At 46.7% G+C, this 17,571-nt stretch overlaps 3 protein-coding genes and 2 non-coding genes across 14 annotated transcripts in view; 2 read left to right on the top strand and 3 right to left on the bottom strand.

The window, feature by feature from the left end:
- Positions 1 to 863, top strand: part of DENND2B (DENN domain containing 2B) — a 176,135-nt gene extending 175,272 nt beyond the window's left edge. For all 10 annotated transcript variants that reach the window (XM_059708815.1, XM_059708811.1, XM_059708810.1 and 7 more), the window contains one exon: positions 85 to 863. In XM_059708815.1, the coding sequence (XP_059564798.1) occupies positions 85 to 119 (35 nt within the window). In that variant the 3' untranslated portion in view covers positions 120 to 863. The remainder of the gene's footprint in view (positions 1 to 84) is intronic.
- A 7,714-nt stretch (positions 864 to 8,577) lies between these two features.
- RPL27A (ribosomal protein L27a) lies at positions 8,578 to 11,608 on the bottom strand. Its single transcript, XM_059708819.1, has 5 exons — positions 11,282 to 11,608; positions 10,844 to 10,907; positions 10,403 to 10,478; positions 9,680 to 9,854; positions 8,578 to 8,744 (listed from the first exon to the last, which is right to left on the bottom strand). The coding sequence occupies exons 1-5, from the start codon at positions 11,282 to 11,284 to the stop codon at positions 8,616 to 8,618; spliced, it is 447 nt and encodes a 148-aa protein (XP_059564802.1). The 5' UTR covers positions 11,285 to 11,608; the 3' UTR covers positions 8,578 to 8,615.
- LOC132242415 (small nucleolar RNA SNORA3/SNORA45 family) lies at positions 8,843 to 8,971 on the bottom strand. The gene has a single exon (XR_009454609.1). It is a non-coding gene; the product is annotated as a small nucleolar RNA SNORA3/SNORA45 family (small nucleolar RNA).
- Positions 10,098 to 10,228, bottom strand: LOC132242416 (small nucleolar RNA SNORA3/SNORA45 family). The gene has a single exon (XR_009454610.1). It is a non-coding gene; the product is annotated as a small nucleolar RNA SNORA3/SNORA45 family (small nucleolar RNA).
- A 1,167-nt stretch (positions 11,609 to 12,775) lies between the features above and the next one.
- The window catches only part of TRIM66 (tripartite motif containing 66), a 57,771-nt gene continuing 52,975 nt past the window's right edge, over positions 12,776 to 17,571 (top strand). The window contains exon 1 of the mRNA XM_059708821.1: positions 12,776 to 13,902. The gene's annotated coding sequence lies outside the window, so the exon portion shown is untranslated. The remainder of the gene's footprint in view (positions 13,903 to 17,571) is intronic.

The raw sequence follows: 17,571 nt of genomic DNA, 5'->3' as shown, positions 1-17,571 counted from the left end.
CAGCCTCTCTAATCCTTTCTCTCCAACTGAGAGGGTTAGAGATTATATGGAAATATTCTCACTCCTGCCCTTTCTGGCCCACAGGCAACAAAATGAAGTTTCTCCACAAGAAGAATTAAGCCCCTTCCCCAGGGACAGAGAGTCCAGTGCCTGGCAGAGCCTGGAGCCTGGGGAGGGGGCCCAGCCTGGGACCCCCTGGGCTGCTGTGGCTGCTCTGTCCCCACAGACCCCACCCTCCAAGCCAGCCCACCTCTGCCTTCACGATATCCCAGATACTGTTTGTAAATAATCTGCTGTAAGCTTTCTTATCTGTTTTTGTAACAAGTAAAGAGAATCTGGTAAATATTTGTATATTCCCAAGGGGCCGGGTGCTTTCCTGCCCTGCCCGAGCACGGATGACGTTCTGCTGGGTGCTGGTGACTGGCCAATTATGTGCAGCTGACTGTCTCGGCCAAACCACTGATCTTCCCCGGGAGGCTCCTGGCCTGCCTGCCTGAGCTCCTGCTGCCAGCCTGGGGCCACGGAGAGCAGATGCTGTCTTGTTATGTACAGGGGGACTATTTTTTAAAACATTTTTTTAGCGTTTCTATTTTTTTTTTTTTTCTAGTAGTCTCCCTTCCCTAACCTTCTGTTTTTAAAAGGCAAAGGTCAGTCAGTCCCCTTTTCAGCATGAAACCAGGCTCTTGGGCCTGGCCTTCTCGTTTCTCCCACCTTGGTGGTGGTCAGTGAGTCACGGGAGCCCCCCCCCCCCAGCTCTGCCAGTGCTCTCCGGGCCCGGCTCCCAGTCCGTGGTGGCCATGACGCGGTACAAGGCATCCCTCCTTCCCACCGTCTGCGGGTGTTCGCAATAAACAGCGTACAGTTTGGGCCCAGAGCCCCATGTGTTCTTTGGCTGCGTTGTCTGTAACTTCCTCTCCTGGGGGCTGGGCTGAGACAGGCCGGCCAGGGGTGAAACACCATCATGACGGGTACTTGGTTCTGTGGTCTGACTTTATGATTAGACTTTTTAAAATTTATTATTTATTAATTTGAGAGGAAGAGGGAGAGAAGGAGGTACAGTGGGGCCTTGACTTACGAGTGTCCCGACTAACGAGTTTTTCGAGATACGAGCCGTCTCTCGGCCGATTTTTTGCTTTGAGTTGCGAGCTAAAATTCGGGTTACGAGCCAGCTTCAGATACCCCACCGCTCGCTGGCGCAGCAAACGTCTCAGTGAACGCCACAACATCAGCCCAGCATCACGTGTCATTGTAATGGTGAAAATGGATTTGACACATGAGTAATTTGAGTTACGAGCTCCGTCACGGAACGAATTAAACTCGTAAGTCAAGGCCCCACTGTAGAGGGAAGAAGAAAGAGAAACGTCTATTTGTTGTTCCACTTATGTATGCATTCATTGGTTGATTCTTGTGTGTGCCCTGACCAGGGATCAAACCCAATACCTTGGCCTATTGGGACAATGCTCTTAACTGAGCTGCGGAGCCAGGGAATATGACTAGTCTTAGAGTTAGAAAGTGCCTCCTCATTGTTCTAGTTCAGTGTCCCTCTCTAACAGCCAACTGTTCATACTCTATGTCAGTGTTTCCAGGGATGGGAAATTCTTTCTCATTGCCCTTTGACTCCACTATTAGGTGAATCTCAACACTTTTCTGTTCGGTATAAAGCCCTTAGACATCACTGGGCATCCTGACATCGGTGGAGTGAAGCCCAGCTAAAGCCAACCCAGGGCTTGCTGAGAGCCTACGGCTCTTCCATGTCACTCAGTGGAGTTATTTGTTGGAACCCTAGGATTGACTACAGAAGGTTCTGTTACTTCCATGGAAGAGCAAGGAGAGAGCAGGGTGGGGAATATGGGGGCTTAGGCTTTCTACATACCAAGGCCATCGTAGAGCACGGACCTTGAAGATGAAGTATTAATCTGGAACTCTGTTCATTAGAACTGGGTTTGGGCGAGGATTTGAACCGTGGAGTAAAGGTTTCCTATCCTTCCACCCTAGCCTACTTAAACAGGAGACAATCCCATTCTTACCTCCCTTTCCTCCTCTACATCTCCATCGAAGGCCTGTGCCAATCCCAACCTGTCCATCGTTTGGGGTTGCTGTCTGCCTCTTAAAGCAAAGTAGAGGGTTGTCTTCTCTGAAAAGCCTGAATGTGGGTTTTCAGCTGAAGTAGAGAGAGAAGGCAGGAGTTATAACCAGAAAGTCCAAAGTGGGGTGTAGTTACCTCCAGGACGCGTCACTGTTAACACAGCCTGGGCTTCATGACAATCATAGAAGTAGATTCCTTAATAACCTATAATAATAAAAGTGTAATATGCTAATTAGACTGGACAGCTGAACGACCTTCTGGACGAAGCTGCCACAGCGGGGGCCAAGGCAGAGGCAGTTAGGGGCAATCAGGCAGGCAGGCAGAGTGGTTAGGGGCCATCAGGCAGGCAGGCGAGCAATTAGGAGCCAGTGGTCCTGGATTGCAAGTTGGTGCAGGCCAGGCTGAGGGACCCCTCTCCCCCCAAAGAATTTTGTGCACCAGGCCTCTAGTAAAATAATAATAGTTTCTAAAAGGTGCTATTTTTATCTCTTTTCCCTTCCTTTTACCAAGGTACATGCCCTTGACCAGAATCGAACCTGGGACCCTTCAGTCCGCAGGCCAACACTCTATCCACTGAGCCAAACCGGTTAGGGCATCTTTTCCCTTCCTTTTACATGTGGCTTCAAAGAATCCACAAGATATGATCAGATCACAAGATATTTGGTATAAACATTGGGGGTGGGGTAATTAGAAACTTATGTATTTTAAAAAAACTTCTTACAATTAACCCTACGGATTTCTTCCTCCTGTAACTCTCATCCCAATTCAGAAACCAATACTGGCACATAATGGTTTAGAATGAGCTGCAAGGGCCCATATAGTGACTGCTATGGGCAAGGCACAGAAGTCTTATGGGGATAGTAGAGGTGGGTGTGTTCAGGGCTTCTTTCCATATTCTGCTTTCACATGATCTCAAAACGCTGAACAGATGATTCTCAACCCTGTCAGATTCAATACTCGCCTTTTCTATAGCAAATACCATTAACTCTTCCCCTGAATTATCCTCAAATGAAATCAGAGGTAATATAACCTACCTAAACACATCTTAATTATAATATAAAAGGGAAGAAATAAAGTACTTTATTATAGCCGAAACCGGTTTGGCTCAGTGGATAGAGCGTTGGCCTGCGGACTGAAAGGTCCCAGGTTCGATTCCGGTCAAGGGCATGTACCTTGGTTGCGGGCACATCCCCAGTGGGAGATGTGCAGGAGGCAGCTGATCGATGTTTCTCTCTCATCGATGTTTCTAACTCTCTATCTCTCTCCCTTCCTCTCTGTAAAAAATCAATAAAATATATTTAAAAAAAAGTACTTTATTATAAAAGAACACTTATTTAAATAGCCAAATGCTTGGACACAATTGTAATACAGTGGAGTCAGAGGTTTACACCTGTACACAGAATTACTGTAGCTATACATGCAGATAGATAAAAGTGTATTATATTAGAAACTGATTCTATTGAGTAGATGTTACCATTGGCAAGAGAGTTTTCTGAAATGAACAATTCTGGGTAGTATTCTGAACAAAATATAGTATGAGCTCCCCTGACTTAAACAGTATTTGGAATCCTGGAAGACTGACAAGTACATGAAAACTGAATCATCTCTCCCCCACCCCAAACTTACTGATTATCTGTAAATGGAGTTAGGTTCTGAGGTAGATTTTTTTTCTTTGTTCTTAAGAATCAACCCATGCATTGCAGGACAGCTAGGTTCCCTGGCTCCTTCCCTTCCATGACTGTGACTCCCTGACCCCCTCCCCACCATGCTATTGCCACCTTTGAGAGCAAGTGTCCTTTAACAGTGCTGAGAACTCGGGCAATCGGCCTCCTCTGCTAGAAGTCCGGTGCCTATGGGCCTCAGCCCTCATCTATTCTGGGGTTAAGAAAGGCCCTGAGGGGCAACCTGCTTGGGTCCCCTCCCTGCAGCAGTTTCTGTAATAAAACTTGCTTTTGCTGGTCTTTTTGTTCACGAACTCATTCTTCAGTTTCTTGAGACAAGGAACTTGGACCTGAACAGAAATTTTGGATATCGTCTCTGGAGGTTCCACCAAGATTCTACAGAACACACACTAGATTCTTGGGTTGATGGCAGGAGACATGCTCCCCTGTGGCCATGTGGAACTCTACACATGGACTACTAGACTTTGTTTTTTTTAAATGTATTTTTATTGATTTCAGAGAGGAAGGGAGAGGGAGAGAGAGAAACATCAATGATGAGAACTGAATTATTGATGGGCTGCCTCTGCACACCCCACACTGGGGATCAAGCCTGCAAACTGGGCATGTGCCCTTGACTGGAATCCAATCCGGGCCCTTCAGTCCGCAGGCCGACTATCCACTGAGCCAAACCAGCCAGGGCATGGACTCCTAGACTGTAATGCTCAGCTGTAACATGGAAAGGAACACTGGCCGCTCCTGGAACCCCAGCTGCACCTTTTCCAGGACTGGCTTCTCTCAATAAACTTTGCTCCCGCTAAAAAAAGAAGAAAAAAAAAAAAGAGAGAAAGGCCCTAGGTTTTTCCTGTAATGAGTCTGATAACTTTTAAAGTAGGGCAGGCTGCCTCTTGGGTCTTTTGAAGGCCCTTTCCAGTGAGTCATCATGTGCTGGTAACTGCAGTGCTGAGATGGGGACGCTTTTAAGGGGTGTTTGGAGGCGTGCCCTTAGAAAGCATTATGACACCAACTGTGGTTCACATCGGATGGTCTGTGTAATTAGGGCCCCAAGAAAATTATTCTAATTGCGATCACTGCTCAGTTAAATTTTTGTTAAAAATATATTTCATATGTGGACTTGAAACTTACCTTGTACCCCCAAATGACTTAAGTCTAAGGATACATAAACAGGGTTTTAAAAACACACAAAATGAAGTAGAAATAAAACAAAAATTGGACTAAAATAAAGTCAGAAATGAAACACACTTCAACCTTCATTCTTACTAGGGAGCCATACTGTGGTGTTATGCATCCCAAAACACCTTCAACTTATGGTGGTGGGGTGGGTGTTAATTCAAAGGTCATGAAAACTCCAGTACAAGAAAATACTTTTTAGCACTGTCAAGTCATTGGCAACTTTCCAGTTACTTTTTGTCCGTTTATATCGCCTTTTAATATGAAAATAGCATTTCTCCCTCATCGGAAATCCCTTGTTTTATGTTCTTCCAGAACATTTCATGTGTACACAAGTATATTTCAGCCCAAGGTACCTTGGACGCAGTTGGTGCTCGTTATCTTTCTGCCAACAGAAACAGTTTTGAGATCTGGAAATTACCGTCTTGAAAGTGTATATGAAGCCCACGCCTCCCGCTAAGCGCGGCCGAAACGGGGTTTGGAAAGTGTGCGAGCGGCGGAGACTTCCGCTCTTCGCGGCGGCACGAGCCGCACCGGGACCGGGGCCGGAATTGAACTTCCCGCCGCCCAAAGCGGGGCGGCCCCGCCCACTACCGGAAATAGCTGAGCCAAGGGGTGGAGCCGGGTTCACCGTGCTTCCGGTCATTCTGCAGGGGTCAAAGTGATTCCGGAACTAGAACCTCACTCCGGAAGTGGCTTTCAGGGCGGGGGAGAGCGAGCGGAGCCGTGGCCGTAACCTGGAGGGACCTAGGAAGTCGGCGGTGTAGGCCCACGAGGGTGGCCCGGAAGCGCTGAGCTCCGCAGGGCTCGGGCCGCCCGAAACCCCGTGGCTTTCCGCCTTACCGTGTAGGCGGGCACCGCACATCTTCCGCCGGAGGTGCGCGCTCGCGCCGCAGGTTTGTTTTCGTTGCTTTGGGGCTAGCCATCGAATAGAAATACCTATGAATTTAGATCTTAAATCTGACCTGGCTAATTTTGCCAAATATGTGGCAGACATTCCCCATTATGTTATAGCTGCAGTTCCGAGGTTTGCATGAAAACAAAGCATGTATTAGGCCAGTAACGATACCCGTAGCAATTCCAGCTTGCAGATGATTTAGGTGTCAACCCAATGTGCTAGGCAATACTAGTTTTTGCATCTTCTGACACGAACAAAAGGTTGAAGATGTTAGAAGGGCTTCTGACACAGCTGATGCCTGTAGTGTATGAAAGCACGTCATTAAGCCTCTGCACTTAGCGGCCACTAGGGGCATCATGAGCTTGTGTCCATAAGACACGTTATTCGAAGCTTGAGTTCATCTCAGCTGAAATATAAAATTAAAACCTAAAGTTTGCCTTTGGTTCCAGCCACGCGAGGTCTGTGCCTGTCACTCATTTGGGCATGGACGTTTGGCTTTTCAGTCCCCCAGCTTCCTTGGGCAGTACTTGGAATCAGAAAATCTGCCCCGCTGTTAGTTGTCCTGGTGAGTACGAACACTGAACAAAGCTCAGTAGATCAGTAGCTGCTTTTCCCAGGCCAAGAAATGGGATGATGGCCTTAAAAGATTTACACATTTAGCACGGCATTTGCACCACCCTGTTTCTGGACAGCTGATCACTAAGGGACAAGCGACTCTTCCCCTAAACCCCACCATCCCAGGACTAACCATTTTGTCTTCTGAATCCCACTTCTTGTTCCTGGCCTCTACATTTCCACTGTAGCCCAGTCCCTAGAGCAGTAGTTCTCAACCTTGGCTGCACATTAGAATCACCTGAGAATCTTTTTAAAAATCCTGATTTCTGGGCCTCACCCTCCAGAAATTCTGTTTCTTTGTTATGGAGTGGAGCCACATTAGTAACAAAGAAACAGAATTTCCGGAGGATGAGGCCCAGAAATCAGGATTTTAAAGATTCCCAGGTGATTCTAATGCACAGCCAAGGCTGAGAACCACTGCCCTAGAGCCTTGTCTTTTTCAAATTGGTTTCCTGAGGGCATGTTTCTTCTTCCCTCAGCTGGGACCACTTTACCAGAACTGAATCACACCAAGGTTTCTCATCTGCTCCCATAATTCACTTACATAATTGTAACCAAGTCAACAAGTTTTAATAAATGCTTTACATTTTACTTAATCCCCATGATCCTCATGTAGGTGCCTTCACCTAAATTTTAAAGAAAATTAGAGTTACACAATTGTTAAGTTTGGATATTTCAGACTTTGTATACTTTTATACTTTCGGTGCCAGTAAGGACTCAAACATTTAATCTTGTAATCCTTTTTTAAAACCCTCACCAGAGTATTTTTCCCCCACTGATTTTTGGTGCAAGGGAGGGAAACATCAATGTGAGACAGTCCCCACCCGATTGGAGCTGGGGATCAAACCTAGGTACTCAGGCTGATATTCTAACCACTAAACACACCAGCCAGGGCACGTCTTGCAGTTCTCGATCTACTGACCTAACCACCTGTTTTAGATTCATGGCCTTAGCTTCCATAGTTTCTCAGGAGGACACTAAGGCAAAACCCACCACCTCACCTTTCTCCTTAAACACTGTCATGCAAAATGCAAATCCAAATGGTCCAGTTAAAAACAAAAAACCCAAAACAAAATGGTCATTATTTTTGTCCAACTGAATAAAGCCTGACACCTCTTAACTCCCATTACTTAATTCCCTCAAGTCCCACCCGTGTAAGGCGGGCACAGCACACCTTCCGCCGGAGGTCATGCCATGACAGATTTGCGCTACAGAAACCCATGGTTCCCAGCCCATGTATGATCCCACAGAGCACTAAAGAGAACAACTCTCCACCAAACCAAACCTAGTAGCTGAGTCTTAGTAGGCTTGAGTGCTATCTTAACTTAATCTGGCCAGGATTCTAGACTGCAAGCTTTATTTTGGGTCGTTATTTAAAAATCTTTGAAACAACTGAGCACAAGAGCAAATTATAATTTACCCCAGGATCAATGTCATCAGTGTTTTGCAAGATATACAAAACCCAGTTTCTGGCCTTTAGGATAACCCACGTTTCTACTAGATATACAGCAATCTAGAAGAAAAATTAAGATTTTCATGATACATTTCTTTGAACATGAAGCCTCCTATGCACAGGGACCCATAAATCCTTACAACTGCTTTCTATAATACAAGCCAGTTTGATATGTAAAACCCCTGGCATGTTAAAATTCAGATTGCTGGAGCCCATCTCAAGATTTTGGTTAAGACTAGAGTAGTCCAAAGTCCAAGATGAGGGAGCCCGGTGGAAAAATCTTGGGCTCAGGAATGATCTCCCTAGGAATGGCCTCGGTCCTATCACTCCTTTTTCTCTTCTGTAGACCGTGTCCCATCAAAACAGTCCTTTTGAGCCCCATGGAACAGTCAAGGACACATTCTTCCACTCATTGTGAATTGTGAGTATACAATGCAAACAGACCTTTTAACTATTTAATACTTATACACACACGTTAGCAACAGGTATCGTTCTCACTTTATAAATGAAAAGTTCAAGTCAGGATCGGTCCAAAGGCTTCTTTCTTCCTCAGGGAAGTTTGCAGAAGACCCCAGGCCTAGATACCCTAACTCCTAGAACCTATTAGGGAGGTTTTGGAAGTACAGGTAGGGAAGTAGCGATGCCAAAGGACCTACACTCAGACCAGAAGACAAAAGTACTTGGACATTTTAATGAACTCCCCTCCATGTAGCTTCAGGCTACCAGGATACAGGCCCCACCAACACCCTTAATCTTCTCCTCGGCTCTTCTGCTGAAGAACTTGGCCTTCACAATGACAGGCTGCTTTGGGAGCTTTCCCTTCCCCAGAACTTTGTAGTAGCCCTAGAATAGAGAGAAGGGTTATAACACACTATGGCAGGTACCCACTCCCTAATGGGTATGAGGACAGATGACAACCCATTCCATCTGGGAGCTGGGAAGCCTGTTTCTGATCTGGGCACTACCGGGGGCACGTACTGCCCACGCCAGTGAATCAAGACCAGTAGATGCTCTCCGAGAACTGTAGCACACCAGGACAATAGCTGTCAAGATGTGACTCTAGTCTCGGGCAAAGCCCAACACCCCCTTTCCCATTCAATTACCATCTAATAAGCAAAAAAGGAAAACCACATTCCCAGCAATGTTCCAGAAGTCTCGACCACCAGAATTGCTCAAGGGATGGTAAACCGGCTGGGAAGGGGAATGTAACACTTAACTGAAAGGTTTAGACTACTCCTATACCCATGGGAGGTTAAGACTCAGAGATACACAAAAAAGCTTGGGTGGGATTTTTTTGGGGAAAGTAGGGGGACAGCTCTTCAGATAATGTAGGGCCTTAAATCACAATTAAAACATACTAGGATTTTATTCTGTAGGGAACATGAAAGGTCAGTAGTGGTGCCTAATGTAGACCTGTGTAAAACAGACCAGAGCCAGTTGAGCGAAGATATTGCCACTAACTTTAGGTGAGAATTGCAAACTTGTACAAACCAGGACAATAACAGTAGAAATTACTGATGGGGAAAACATTCAAGTGAAAATAAAGTACTTGAAAGGATTAAGAGTAGAAGGAATCACTCTTCAAATATTTTGTTGAGTCACAAATGAACTGGAGTTCAGTTCTGGTCAGAGAATTACCTCTGGAAATTCTGCCTAAAGGCAGAACTGTCTAGTTAGGAATCGGGCATAGGGCTCAGGTGGGAGATCAAGTAGATTAGATTACTCAGAGCTTTGAGGAGCGGCAAGGACCCATGTACGGCAAACATTAATTCACTCACCGATCGCACCACATCAATGATGGGAGCAACTCCAGTCTTGCTTTTGGCAGCATTCACCCGTGTCTGCTCACTGACCAGGGTCCACAGTTTATCAAGGTTGACAGTTGGGCAGAAGCTCTGGTTCCTCTTCAAGTGGTAATGCCTCATACCAACTTTCCCAAAGTAACCTGGGTGACTGAGAGAAGGCAACCAGTTTCAAAACGTCACTCCAGTTAAGAAGAGATGTTTATCATCTTTATAATCCACCTCCCCCATTACAGTGTAAATTGTCAATGGGTGTAGAATCTTAACAGATACTCCACTCCAGCCATTTTTTGAATAAAACAGATCTTTCACCGAATAATAAACAAATAGTTAAAATACCACCCCCTAATTGGAGGGCATAAGTGGATCCTACAGAGGTATAGGTCAGTCTGATGTGTGTCACTAGCCTGGTGACTGACTGTGCCACAGGGGCCCACAGTCAGTGAATAAGGGTAGCAGTTGCTCTCCGAGGGCTCTAGCACACTAAGGCAACAGCAAATACCCAAGCGTGACTCTACCCTCGATGACAAATTTCTCAGCTCACATCAAGTGTTCATTCGGTAAAAGCCAACAACAGGCAAGGTTTAGGTGGTTAGGAGGCGTGCCTCCCATTTAAGATGCTTGGAGCCGGCCTCCCCAGCTCCCACCCCCACCCCGAACTCCAATCTGTCAGTAAAATACAGCCCGAGAAACACTCACTATTTGTCGAAGTTGATCCTGTGATGATGCAGGCCGCCAGCATTCCCGCGGCCCCCCGGGTGCTTCCTGTGCTTGCCTGGAGGAGGAGAGTTCCGTGGCTAACAGGGCAGAGCCCTCCCCGTCCGACACTCGGGGCCCAGGTCTCCCCCAGCCTCTGCCGCTCCCAGTCCGCAGTACCTGTCGGCACTGCTACTCCTTCAAGACTCCGACCTGAACAGCACTCATGCCTTCAACCAATGCTCAGTTTTCACTACCCACCCGCCCATGTGCTACTATTCTCTGTAAGTGAAATACTAGAGGATCCCAAGAAGTAGGTCAGACTCAATCCGACCCGGCTGCACACGCTCTTACTGACCCACTTCTAAGCCATCTGCCTCCTGACTAGCTGAGCACCAGGCAGGCCGAGCCCAGGGCCGGGCAGGACGGGATGCGGGTACGTACCGATGCGGCCGTGGCCGTGGCTCACGTGGCCCCGAAGTTTGCGGGTCTTCCTCAGTCTGGATGGCTGTGTGGAGAAAGGTGCGTGGGATAAGGCCTAAGAAAGGTGGGGCAGGGGCGAAGCTTGCCGGACTGCGAAGGGCCCGCGGGCCTGCATATCGAGGATCGGTCTGGTGCCGCGATCTCAGGAAAGCACCGGGGGCGGGCTGGCCCGGAGCCACGCGGCCTCCTCCGGGCGGCGCCCGGGCCCGCCTGTCTCCAACCCCGGGCCGAACACGCGGCCCGGGCATCCGGGCCCACGGCGGCCCCCTACCCTGCGGCCCGCCATGCGCGACCTGGGAGAGCCAGCTAAGGTCGAGGGTAGGTGGCCGGGGTGCAGAGCGAGCAGAGATCGCGGTCTGGTGCCCGCACTGAAAGGGAGGCGACACAAGAATAACCTACCATGTTGGCGGCCGAGTTGCAAGAGGGAGGCTCTTCCGAAGTCTCGCGAGGTATGGGATGCGGGGCGGGGCCAGTGGCCTCACTTCCGCCCGGGGAGGGCGGACCTAGGGCGCGCGTAGGCTGCCGCGCGGCTGCGGGCGGCACCGCTTCCTCTTCCTGTGGGCGGTCGCCGCAGTCCCTGGCTGTCTTGCCGGTATGGCCGCCGAGAACCGTTCTCCGTGCAGCCCGCCCTGTGTACAGGCTCGGAGGCCGGTAGTTGTCTCGAAATCTGAGACTTGGGGCGCTGTGGGCCGGGCCCGTTTCCCGACGCCATGGCCCAGGGACGTGCTAGGCCACCGTAGTTCAGCTCCTCGTCACACCGCCCAGCCGCGAGCGCCAGCACGCGCCTCGCCCCGTCCTGGGAGACCTGCTCCGCCCCGGCCGCGGGGAGGAGCCGGAGGCACTATGTTTATCGGACCCTCAGCGTGTCCACCCTATGTGTCTCTCTGCGGCCCTGGAACAGTCTTTCCCTAAACGTCTCTACCACCCGTGGGAGCTGCTCCCCTCCCCACTCAGTGAGTGCGCGCTGGGTCTTCCTTTCCCCTTTGCCTTTGTGCTGGAATCTCAGGCTCTCAGTGTGAACCTGCTGGACTCCAGGAACCGGTATGCCTGGTTGCTTTACAGCCTATTTTATCCAGGCCTTGTAAATCTTACCACCACACGTAAAATTTACCCGAACTGGACACGCCGGTGACACCCCCCCCCATACACACACACACACACACACACACACACACACGCACACACGCACACACGCACACACGCCCCTACCTCCCTGCCTGGGACCAGAGAACCCTTGCTCAACCTGTACCCAGTACAGGCGTCTTGTGAAACTTCTTTGACCCATTCATAGTTGCTCACTTAACTCCACTTGTGCCACCACAAAACCTAGCACGTAGCTCTTACGTAATTGTGGGTCCACCTTTGTCTTCCCTACTAGGCCAAATTCCTTAAAGCCTCGAGGATTAATTTTTATCCATGCACTCCCAGTTCCTGGCAGGTAGTACATGTTCAACAAATGGTTAAGAGAATGAATACACTTATCTTCACTGTCACCATATTCTTTTTTTTTTAAATTTTGTTTTATTGCTTAAAGCCTTACAAAGAGTATTACATATGTCTCCCCCCCCCTTCCCCTGGCCTCCCCTACCCCCCAGTGTATTGTGTCCATTGGTTATGCTTATATGCATGCATACAAGTCCTTCGGTTGATCTCTTACCCCCAGCCCCCCAACCCTCCCCGGCCTTCCCGCTGTAGTTTGACAGTCTGTTTGAGGCAGCTCTGCCTCTGTATCTGTTTTGTTCATCAGTTTATAATGGTCTTTATTATCCATAAATGAGTGAGATCATGTGGGATTTTTCTTTCATTGACTGGCTTATTTCACTTAGCATAATGCTCTCCAGTTCCATCCATACTGTTGCAAATGGTAAGAGTTCCTTCCTTTTTAGAGCAGCATAGTATTCCATCGTGTAGATGTACCACAGTTTTCTAATCCACTCATCTGCTGATGGGCACTTAGGCTGTTTCCAGATCTTAGCTATGGTGAATTGTGCTGCTATGAACATATGGGTGCATATATCCTTTCTGATTGGTGCTTCTGGTTTCTTGGGATATATTCCTAGAAGTGGGATCACTGGGTCAAATGGGAGTTCCATTTTTAACTTTTTGAGGAAACTCCATACTGTCTTCCATAGTGGCGGCACCTGTCACCATATTCTTGTGCCACTGCCTTCATTAAGGCCCTCATCATAGCTGTTATCTTGAGTTCAGCACCCTTCTGTAACCACCCTGCCAGCACTCTAACTCGCCTCCATTCCCTCCATCCATAATACCTCTGCCAAGTTAATCTTTTAAGACATTATTTTCATCTTTTCACTTACTTGACCAAAAAGGTCAGTATCTATCACCAACCGAATACGGCACACTTACCTTCCAGCCTTATATCTGCTTCTCCCAGACAAGCTTTCTACTGCAGCCAAACTTGGTACATCTCTTCTGCCTTTTTGCTTGTGCCATTTCTCATGCTTGTAGTGCTCATCCTCTTCTTGAGCAGGTATCCTGAATCTTCCTCAATCTTAGGGCCCACCTCGTAATCTGCTTCTTCTCAGAACATTCCAGTCCACACTGATAATAGCCAAATACATATTGCAGTTTACAAAATGCATCTGCCTGAGAAGTCAACACTGTCAGTCCCATTTTATGAATGAGGAAACTGAGGCACAGAAAGTTGAGTGACTTGCCAGAGGCTATGGAGCTGCTAATATAGTTTAGCCTTTAGTCTCCCCTCCCCTTCTCCCCCCTCCTCTCCCCTCCCCTCCCCTTCCTCTCCTCTCCTCCCCTCCCCTTCCATGATTTTAACTCAGTGACCACAACCTCTCTGACCTCACAGCATTATGGTCTTCATCACTCCTTCTATCCTTAATCACATAATGCCTATGACCAGCAGAAAGAGGGGCCTTGAGGATGCAGGGCAAGGTCCAAGATGAGATCATCTCTATTTGACATCAAAACTGGCCAATAAGTATATAAGGGATGAGCTGAGCTAACTGGAAACTACCCTGTATGATGCTCTGTGAATTAAGGTAAGCTGGGTAGAGCTTTGGGGACGAAAGGTGTCCTGTAGCAAGGACCAAGACTGTCCAGAGGTGGAGGTAGGGTTCTGGGTGATGGGACACTGCTTCTGGACAGTTTTGCCAGGTTCCTTGGTTATAGAGGAGCCACATCCTGTCAGGCCACCTGACTGCATGGGAGGCCTCTCTGAGTGGACCAGCACTATGTGTTGTGTTCTTTGCTCACCTAACATTCTTTTCATTGGTTGTCTCTCCAGGGTTGTCTCTCTGGGTGGTTCTCTGGCTCAAGTTTTCAGCCAGCTTCCTCCCCTTTACAAGGCAGGCAGGTAGCTTCAACAAAAGGCTCACCTAGGGTTGTCCGTGTGGATCAGTTTCCCTAGGCCGACCAGCTCTGGGAGAGCAAACAAAGCTGAGTTCTATGTCTGCAGAGTTGAGTAGCCTTCAGACATTACGCATTAAGTGACCTGTCCCTCCCTGTCAGGCACACTGGCCATGACTGCTGAGAGGCGTCCTTCTCTGTGACATCTTCTGAACTAGAGCATGACATTGTGACATCTCAGGCATCTGGGCTTTCCCAGAGAGGCAGGGCCTTAGAAAATACCTGTGAAAGATGAGCAGAAAGGAGCTGATGCAAGGCAGCAATCTGGTGAGGCAGGTAAAAGTGGTACTGGCTTTTTTGCTACCCTACTACCTCTCTCTAGGTGGCCGTGTGAGCACACCGCCACTCTGGAGAGGGCCCTGGTGGTTCCTCTCTCCTCTCCTCTCTGGATTCCTGAGTATATCAGCAATCCTTCAAGCAGCAGCAACAGCATGAGTATCCGGATGCAGCCTTGTTTTTTGGCTCTTCATCTTTAGATTTGGACATTTGGAAATATTATATTGCTTTCCTTTTTCAAGTAGAGGATTGTTAAGATGAGAAGAGTCAGATTTCTGTTCTAAGTGAGAATCAGAGCAAAACTTAGAAATCCAAATTGGATTCAGAAACAACTTAAAAATTGTCAGGTAACAGAAAAGACAGTAAAACATTTAAAAATTTTTGGAGGGAAAAAATATAAGTAAAAACATCTCAAATCATAATACCTTACAATGCTGTTTTCATGACTTACCTTTTAGCTCTCATCTACATGAATGATCACAGTATACAAATCGTTTTGTATTCTGCTTTTCGTGTAATTCTGTGATATTTTTCTGTCTCACTACCCAGTCTTCATGATTTTTTAAAAAATTTTATTTTAGAGAGACAAGAAGGGGGGGAGAGAGAAAGAAACATGGATGTGAGCGAGAAACAGCAATAGGTTGCCTCCCATACATGCCCCAGTCGGGAATTGAACCCCAACATTGGTATGTGTCCTGACTAGGAATCAAACCCACAACCTTTTGATGTACAAGGATGATGATTCAACCAACTAAGCTACCTAGCCAGGGCTATGATTATTATTTTTAACAGTTAAAGAGTGATTTGTTTTTAGCAATACTATAATTTACTAAGCCATTTTCTCATGTATTTTGTTTTCTTTTTTGTTGTTCTTGTTGTGTTCTTTGCTATTAGAAACAATGATACAATGAACGTTTGTGTATATGTAGTTTTTTTCTCCTATTGAATAATTTGTCCAGGATAAATCCCAAGGAGTGAGATTGCTGGATTAGAGGGTATGAACATTTTTATGATTCATTTTATGTTGCTATATTTTTTTTCCAAATGGATCATACCAATTTATGCATTAGAACATGTATAGTTTCCAATTTCAACTACACCAGGCCCAGGATTTTTTCTTTTTCTTTTATCAGTAGTTTTTGATAAATAGCAAATGGCATCTAAGGGAAAAATCCATAGGCCCACAGGGTTTCCCTCAGCACAAAGTGAAAATAATCTAATTTGAGGATTAGGAATTTATGGGAGTCTTTCCTTTCTGTGTTGTATAGGTTTTTAAAAATCTCATTGTACTGCATGGCAAGTGCATTCCTAGAAGCTTTGTTGGAAGCTGGGATGGAAAGCCCTGCTGCCATTAAACCCCGAATAGCAAAATGCGAAGAGAATAATTCTAGGGTCTTTTAGAGCAGCTTACCCCACTAGCACAACAGACGGGAGCTTAAATAGTTGGGTATTAATTTAATTTCAGATGATAAAATTAGTGAAAAGAAACATGGGTTTATTTCCTGCCTCTGTTTCTAGTAGCTGAATGATATTGAACAAATAGCATATTCTCTTTGAATCTTAGCTTTCTTGTCTGTATAATGAAAAATGACTGAGATTCAGTGATTCATTTTAGAAATATTTATTGAGTGTTTTCTGTTTTCAGGTACTATATATATATATATATATATATATATATATATATATATATATATATATATATATATACTAGCGGCCCGGTGCACGACATTTGTGCACTTGGGGGTGGGGAGTAGGGGGTCCCTCAGCCCGACTTGCACCCTTTAGCAGTTCAGGAGCCCTCGGGGGATGTCCTACTGACTGCTCAGGCCCACGGAGGCATGAGAGGCTCCCACCACCACCACTGCACTTGCCAGCCATCAGCCCAGCTTGTGGCTGAGCAGCACTCCCCCTGTGGGAGCACACTGACCACCAGGGGGCAGCTCCTGCATTGAGCGTCTGCCCCCTGGTGGTCAGTGCGTGTCATAGTGACCGTTCATTCTGCTGTTTGGTCGATTTGCATATTACCCTTTTATTATATAGGATAAGCCAAGCAGTGAGGGGGCAGTACAGTGGTAAACAAGAAAGACAAAGTCCTGCTTTAGGACTGTGTCTAAATCAGGAAACAAGTAGAGAAATAAATAATATATCACATTCAACACAGCCTAGCATAGAATGGGTATTCTCTCATTACCTAGCGTTTCTCTCTCCCATTTTCTGCCTAAAACGAGTACATTTTAATGATAATTTATTCTGTTCTACCCATGCAAACAATCTTTGAAATTCTTATTCCCTATGCGTCATGGAATGACTTGTTTTTTCAATGCTTGGCAAGGTTAGAGACACTGGTAAACATTTCCCTTTTCTCAGATCCCTGAGTGTGGGATGTTAAAAGGCGGTGGTTGGTGAGCAAGATAATCTTCTATGTGAGGTTTCCCATTCTTCAAATTTGTTGTTTCATTTAGTCCAGGTTTCTCTGTGACTTAAAGCAGAGGGCGCAAGCTAACTGAGAGTATATTTTGTTTGATTCATGCTGTTTTCTTAAGTTTTTTTTAAAAACTAAATTAGTTGCCAGTGTTTTAAAATTTAATTTATTGCGTGATTTTAGAGAGAGGGAGAGAGAAAGTTACATCAGTTTTTTTTGTTTTGTTTTTGTTAATCCTCACCTGAGAATATTTTTTTCCCCATTGATTTTTTTTAGAGAGAGTAAAGGGAAGGAGGGAGGGAGAGAGAGCGAGAGAAAAACATCAATGCAAGAGAGACATTGATTAGTTGCCTCCCACATGTGTCCCAACCTGGGCCAGGATGGAACCTGCAACCTAGGTACTGGCCGTTGTACTGGCTGGTGGTAATCCAACCTGTGACCCTTCCATGTGCAGGCCAACATTCTAACCACTGAGCCAAACCAGACAGAGCTGTAACATCAATTTGTTGTTCCACTATTTATGCACTCATTGGTTGCCTCCTGTATGTGCTTTGACCAGGGATTGAATCTGCAACCTTGACATATTGGGATGATGCTCTAACCA

Source organism: Myotis daubentonii, chromosome 9 (assembly GCF_963259705.1).
Source record: "Myotis daubentonii chromosome 9, mMyoDau2.1, whole genome shotgun sequence".
NCBI lineage: Eukaryota > Metazoa > Chordata > Mammalia > Chiroptera > Vespertilionidae > Myotis > Myotis daubentonii.
This window is presented reverse-complemented; position numbering and strand designations above follow the sequence as displayed.

Coding starts and splice junctions, on each gene's coding strand:
- RPL27A (XM_059708819.1), bottom strand. Junction 10,479..10,843: donor CCACGGCCACGGCCGCATCG/GTACGTACCCGC, acceptor CTCCTCCTCCAG/GCAAGCACAGGAAGCACCCG. Junction 8,745..9,679: donor TCATTGATGTGGTGCGATCG/GTGAGTGAATTA, acceptor TCTCTATTCTAG/GGCTACTACAAAGTTCTGGG.